General features: G+C 62.5%; 1 protein-coding gene across 1 annotated transcript in view; it reads left to right on the top strand.

The window, feature by feature from the left end:
* The first annotated feature begins 47 nt into the window (after positions 1–47).
* Mybpc2 (myosin binding protein C2) overlaps positions 48–6,678 on the top strand; it is a 19,400-nt gene continuing 12,769 nt past the window's right edge. Inside the window, exons 1-11 of the mRNA XM_033766027.1 lie at positions 48–455; positions 1,518–1,595; positions 2,098–2,184; positions 2,281–2,429; positions 2,791–2,908; positions 3,464–3,512; positions 3,660–3,719; positions 5,230–5,426; positions 5,553–5,685; positions 6,152–6,276; positions 6,351–6,456. Coding sequence (XP_033621918.1) covers positions 437–455; positions 1,518–1,595; positions 2,098–2,184; positions 2,281–2,429; positions 2,791–2,908; positions 3,464–3,512; positions 3,660–3,719; positions 5,230–5,426; positions 5,553–5,685; positions 6,152–6,276; positions 6,351–6,456 — 1,121 coding nt within the window. The 5' untranslated portion in view covers positions 48–436. The remainder of the gene's footprint in view (positions 456–1,517; positions 1,596–2,097; positions 2,185–2,280; positions 2,430–2,790; positions 2,909–3,463; positions 3,513–3,659; positions 3,720–5,229; positions 5,427–5,552; positions 5,686–6,151; positions 6,277–6,350; positions 6,457–6,678) is intronic.

Consider the following 6,678-nt stretch of genomic DNA (forward strand, 5'->3'; position numbering starts at 1 on the left):
CTTCCCTTCCTGCTCCTCCCCCTTTTCCTCCTCCTCCTCTCCTTCTTCCCCTTCTCCCTTTCTCATCTTCTCCCCGTCCTCCTCTTCTCTCTTCTGGACCCAAAATCTGGACTCCGCGTTCCTATGACCCCAGACTCAGGAGGGTGGGCGCCCAGCACCCTGCCGTCCTCGCGGGGCGTCTCCCCCGCAGCCCAGGTGTGGGAGCCCCCCAGCCTTCCTCCCTGGGGACCCGGCATGCAGCTGTCTCTGTCCACCTGCTATTTCTCCCCTTTTGGGCGTGCAGGCAGAATGTGGGGCAGCGGTCCCGGCCTCCCGGGGCCTCCTGGGAGTCTCTCATCTTCTTAAAACGCTCCCCGCGGGGCACCTGTCCTCCCTAGGGCGCCGCGGGTCTTCGCAGCTGCGTGGTCTGGTCCCCCCGCGGGAGGAAGTTGCCGACATGCCTGCGGCCAAACCAGGTGGCTTCGGGCCCTGCCTCCGAAGGGATGAGGACCCTTGTGCTGAAGGGGACTCGGGCTCCTGTCTCAGGGCTGGGGAGAACAGTTGGGGAGGGGTGTCTCGTCTGCGTGCGGAGGGGCTCCCGTGTGAGAGATGGAGGAGGTCCCCTGAATGTGGGGGATGGGGACACCCCCACCTGCTGCAGGGGTGAACTTCTCTGTCTGGTAGGGGTGGAGAAGTTCTGTCCATCCGGGTCCTCTGCTCGCCGTGGGGGTGGGGCCCTGTGTGTAGACTGGGGGTTCCGCGTAGTGATGGGGGTGGCGCCCACTGGGAAGGGTTTGGGCCTTTCTCCCCACATAGAGGGGTGCAGAGTATTGAGAATGGATTCCTGGACCTGTCCGTGTAAGGATGAGGACAGCCCTCTTCCTGTGGGCCTGGCCCCCTCGTGTAGGAATCAGGAGCCGTCCGTCTCTTTCCTTCCTGTTTTGATTTTTGTGCATGTGTGGTGCTGCGGGTGGTACCAGGGCCCACAGGTGCCAGCTCTCCTGCTGGGCCGCACCCCCGGCCCCCGAGTCCTTCTGTCGAGTTTGGGGACCCTATGTGAATGGGACACGTCTTTGTACAAGGGTTGGGCATTCTCCTCTGAGGAAGCTGGAGGGGGGACAGTCCCAGGACCCTTCTGGGGAGGGTGGTGGTCCTGAGGCATCGGTGGGGTGTAGTCCAGACCCTTGCTGAGGCTGGGCCCTCTTGGGCCAGGAGTCAGCATCCCGGGAGGCTGCTGTGGTCAGCGCGAGGTGTCTAGTTTCTAGCCCAAGGGAAAAGCTAATTATACCCCCGAACCCAAAAGGTCAGGGCCTGGTAGCCTGGATGGCAGGGGCACGGCCGGCCTGGAGTGGGGAAACCTGATCCCAGACTCTGGTCGGACATAAATTTATACCTAAGTTGGGGGGTTTTGGGGGATGAGAGAGGAGGCTGGGCCTGGACCCTCGGGTCTGAGGGAGGAGGCCTGGCCTAGACTCCTCTGTCCGGGAAGAGTGGGGTTTTGCGCAGGCCCTGAACTGTGAACATCTCCTGCCTCACAGCAGCCAAAAAGGTCCCCAAAGACAAAGATGTCCCCAAAGAAGCTGCCCCTAAGGAAGCTCCTGCAGAGCCCCCCAAAGGTGAGGCCGACCTGCCACGCCTCCTTGCACCTGCTGTCTCTGAACCCTCACCCACCTTGGCCGGGTCTGTCCTTCGGTCTTTCCCCTCACTCACAGTGTTAGAGGGACCAGTGCTGCCCCCAGTCCCGCTCCTGTAGCTCGCTAGTGCCCCCGGGACGGAGCGCAGCCCTGCAGCCTGGCCTTGAGTTCACAGCTTGGGCAGATGCGTCCCCAGTCCTGTCCGGCTCCCAGTGCCCAGGCTGTCCTTAGACCTCTCCCACCTGAGTGACCTCTGCCACTCTGGTCTGCACGTGGGACACTGACCCCTGAGGGGCTGGGGGAGCCTGGCCGGGGTCACACAGCCATCCAAGGGATCAGTGCTCTTCCCTGGCCAGGACACAGCGTTTCACTCCATGACCTGTGGTTTCTGAGCAGAGGGCTCCCTGGCTCTGAGTTCCTGCCCCCAGGGCTGGCTGTTACCCCGCCGGCCCACCTCTGATTCCCATTCCTGTCTGCGGCACAGAAGCCCCACCCGAGGACCAGTCCCCCACTGCCGAGGAGCCCAGTGGCGTTTTCCTGAAAAAGCCCGACTCCGTATCAGTGGAGACTGGTGAGGGGCCAGGGGAAGGCTGGGCCCGGACCCTGGGATGAGGGAGGAGGCTGCACCTGGTAAGCTGGTAGCCCGACACCCCTCATCCCGATGCAGGAAAGGATGCCGTCATAACGGCCAAGGTGAACGGCAAGGAGCTTCTGGGCAAACCCACCATCAAGTGGTTCAAGGGCAAGTGGCAGGAGGTGGACGGCAAAAGCGGGGCCCGATTCTCATTCAAGGAGGCCCATGACTCTGCCAGCAATGTGAGGGCCTGGGGAGGGGCCGTGCGTCTCGGGCAGGGTGGCGGATGGGCGGGTCCTGCTTTTGGGAGGAGCCCTTGAGTGAGCAGGGCCGTCAGGATGGCGGCTGTGCTGGGCTGGAGGGGAGGACGTGTGGGTAGGGAAGGGCACACTTCAGCAGGGCCCTGTGCATGTCCCCAAAGGTCGTGGGGGGCCCGGAACGTGGGCCCCCCAAAACCAAAGCTGTGCAGGTAGGAGAGATAGAACAGGCACTGGGCACTGAGCACCCTGCCAAGGTGGGGCCGAGGATCCGGGACAGAGTTCCAAGCGGGCTCCGGGGATGCAGTGGCTGCCACGGCCACCAGCACCCCCATCTGGTCCCCAGGTATACACCGTGGAGTTGCACATTGGGAAGGTGGTCCTGGGGGACCGAGGGGATTACCGCCTGGAGGTCAAAGCCAAGGACGCCTGCGACAGCTGTGGCTTCAGTATCGACGTGGAGGGTGTGCTGGCGGGGGCAGTGGAGGCCAGGGTTCCAGGGTCTGAGTGGGGACGATGTCCCCTCCAGCAGAGGGGGGGGTACAGATGTGGTGAGGTGGGTCCAAGTTTCAGGAGGAGAGTCCAGATTTAGGGTCGAGGTAGTCAAAAGTGGGGAGGCTGTCCGCAGGCTGCGAGCAGGAGGGGGTGCAGACCTGGGGGCGAAAGTGTTCGGACCCCTGGGTGCTCATGCAAGGGTGGAAGAGGCTGGGGACCCCAGCTTTGGAAACCAGGACAGACTTGGGGACTGAGACTGTCCGGGTGCTTGGATGAGGGATGTACAGTTTCGGTGAGGGTGTTCGAGATGGGCCCGCAGATCTGGGGTGTGTGGGGGCTTCAGTATGAAGGGCACGGGATGAGGTAGCTGGGCTGAGGGGGAGATGCTGGCGGGGGAGGCAGACGTGGCAGGCAGGTGAAGGAGGTGGAGGTAGAAGGTCCGTGAGGCAGAGGGGAGCGCCTGCAAGAGCGGGTACAGGCCAGGCCTCACCCCGGCTCACCTTCCCTCCCCACCCCGTCCCCAGCGCCCCGTCAGGATGCCTCTGGGCAGAACCTGGAAGCTTTCAAGCGCACGTAAGTGACTTTGGGCCCTGGGACGGAGGGTTTCCTGGGCGCAAGGATCACGAGTGTCTTGTCCTCAGTGGCAGAGATGTGTGCAAGGCAGGGACAGGGACTGGGGTGCATCTCCGTGGGACTCACACTCCCTCTCCATGGCCGCAGGGGCGAAGGGAAGGCAGAAGATGCTGGGGAGCTGGATTTCAGTGGCCTGTTGAAGAAGAGGCGAGCGCACAGGGACCCTGCTTCCCCCACACCTTCTCCGCCCGGGCAGACCCTGCCCTCCAGCCATCCAGCCACCTGTTCGTCACGCTCCCAGGGACCCTGGCCCCGCCTCTCCCAGACACTTGTCTGCCCTCCGGCTCCCTGCTGCTCCCCCGACCCAGCATTTTCGTCTGCACTGTCACGTTCGCTCCAGCTCCCCGCCATCACCTGTTCCTCCAACCGAGCATCCACGGACCCTCTTGTCCGCCCACCCACCTATCCGTCCAGCCACGCAGGGACCTGCACATCTGCCCACTTACCGCCGTCCACTCCTCCGTCCGTCCGTCCGTCTGTCCACCCTCCCACCTGCCTGCCCACGTGCCAGTCCCCACACCCTCACACCCATGTCATGTTCCCGCCAACCTGCTACCTGTCCATCCGTTACACTCGACCACTTATCGCTCTACCCTCTCCCACCCTCCGCCCGTCCACTTCGCCCAGCGAGGCCCCCGCGTAGCTGCCCTCCCTCGCGCCCTTCCACACCCTCCCTCTCCAGGTGCGTCTCTCCCTGAGCTCTGCCTCCTTCCCCCCAAGCAGGGAGCTTTCTGTTAAACTGACATTGACGTTGCGCAGGTCCAGCATGAGTGGTGACAGTTTCCGCTGTACCACGATTCCTGGTCTCACCCTCATTTTCTATTTGCTCTCCCGCTCCTCCGCCCTTCACTCACCTGTCTGCCTCCGTAACTGTTTCCCTGATAACCCACTTCCTGACTGACTCACCGGTCTCCGTGCCCGCGGACCACTTACCCAGACTCCTAGCCGTCCCCCACCTGCGTACCCATTGGCCCATCCATCTGTCCATCAGTCCATTATCGACACCCCCCCCAAGTTCACCCACTGGCTGTCCCCTCTTCCTGTCCCTCCCACCCACCCTCTGAGGCCTCTGATCACCTGGCTGAGATGGGGCAGTGTAGCCCTCCCTGTCCCTGCTGAGTTCCTTACTGCCTCGGAGGGATGGCAGGTCGTCAAGGTGGGGACGCAGGCCGAAACCATTCTGTGTGATCCGAGGGAGGACTGGGGGGCCATCTGGAGCCCAGGCAAAGGCATCTTACTGTCTCAGGGGACAGGGAACACCTCCAGAGAAGGTACTGTGGCACTGGGCTTTTCCAGATGAGCAGGAGCCCGTGGGGAAGGAGGCAGGAGAGCAGTTTGTGCCTAGTGGAAGGCAGGAAGGAGCCCGGGGGTTAAAGACAGGGCTCGCAGCACGGCTTGGAAGGTCTCGGGGCAGGTGTGACTCCCGAGTGCCAGGCTGAGAGGCCCAGGGCAGTGGGCAGCCCAAGCAGGGTGCTGCCCCGGGGTCAGAAGCGTCCCTCGGGAGCCCTGTGGGAGGAGAGGGGCGAAGAGAGGCCGAGAGCCTGGGGCAGAGAAGGAAAAGCAGCCCGGGTGGTCACACAGGAAGTGAGCCGAGCGGGCAGGGCAGGGACTGAGATGAGCTCCTCACTTCCTGGGGCCTTTGCTTGTCCCACCGCAGGGAGGTGGTCGAGGAGGAGAAGAAGAAGAAGAAGAAGGACGATGACGACCTGGGCATTCCCCCCGAGATCTGGGAACTCCTGAAAGGGGCCAAGAAGAGCGAGTATGAGAAGATCGCCTTCCAGTACGGCATCACCGACCTCCGGGGCATGCTCAAGAGGCTCAAGAAGGCCAAGGTGGAGGTCAAGAAGAGCGCAGGTCGGTGCCCGGCCCAGCTGGAGGCCCCGGGAGGCTCTGAGTCCCGGGTGTCCTGGAGGAGACTAGGCTCCTCGGGGAGCCAGGGCCCCCCATCTCCACCTCCTCTGTGACCCCCTCTCTCTGCAGCCTTCACCAAGAAGCTGGACCCGGCCTACCAGGTGGACAAGGGCAACAAGATCAAGTTGGTCGTCGAGATCAGCGACCCGGACCTTCCCCTCAAGTGGTTCAAGAATGGCCAGGAGATCAAGCCCAGCAGCAAGTAGGGTGCAAGGATGGTAGCTCCGATTGGCTTTGTTCAGCTGGGTATGGAGGTGACAACTGAGAATTGAGCTGGACTCCAAATAAAAAAGTGAAAAAGGCCTGGGGGTGTAGCTCAGTGCAAAGGCCCTGGGTTCAATTCCCAGTCTTGCCAAAAACCCCCCAAAAACAAAACAAAACAAAAAAAACTGGAGCTCAGGTTCTGTGTGAGAAGCGTCACTTCTGGTCATGCTCTGAGCCCAGTCTCAGTCCTTGGCCATCCTGGCAGGAAAGGAGACAGGGAAACGCGGCTGTGTGTCCCAGCCTGAAGGCAGGCAGGTGCACGTGGACAGGCAGCTGGCCTTTTGCTGTGGTTGCTTGTGTGACCGAAGTTGGGCCGCCTGTCCCCTCCCGTGTGACTCAGGGTGAGACTGGCTCCTGGGGCTGGGCGCAGAGCTGGCCTGCAGTGAGCTGGGACCTTTCCCCAGGTACGTGTTTGAGAACGTGGGCAAGAAGCGAATCCTCACCATCAACAAGTGCACCCTGGCCGACGACGCCGCGTACGAGGTGGCCATCAAGGACGAGAAGTGCTTCACCGAGCTCTTTGTCAAAGGTGAGGTGGGGACGGGAGCGCGGCACAGGGGACACTGGCGTCCTGACACTGCCGACGACCGTCCCCACCCGCAGAGCCCCCAGTCCTGATCGTCACACCCCTCGAGGACCAGCAGGTGTTCGTGGGTGACCGGGTGGAGCTGTTGGTGGAGGTGTCAGAAGAAGGCGCCCAGGTCATGTGGTGAGTGGCCTGGGTCCTGGTCTTTAGGGGCCCTCCTGGGTCACCAGGCCATTTGGCTTTGCCTGCAAAGCCTGGCCATGCTCAGGGCTGCTTTTGGGACTCTGACGCCTGCCCATTCTGGCCCCAGAGGACACTTCTGACCCCTGCTGTGTCCTTAAAAGTCTATTCATCTAGCCAACCAGCTGCCTATCCTTCAGCGCATCCACCTAGGTATCCGTTCAT

The sequence above is a fragment of the Fukomys damarensis genome, unplaced genomic scaffold, assembly GCF_012274545.1.
Source record: "Fukomys damarensis isolate Sample0158 unplaced genomic scaffold, DMR_v1.0_HiC HiC_scaffold_19, whole genome shotgun sequence".
Classification (NCBI taxonomy): Eukaryota; Metazoa; Chordata; class Mammalia; order Rodentia; family Bathyergidae; genus Fukomys; species Fukomys damarensis.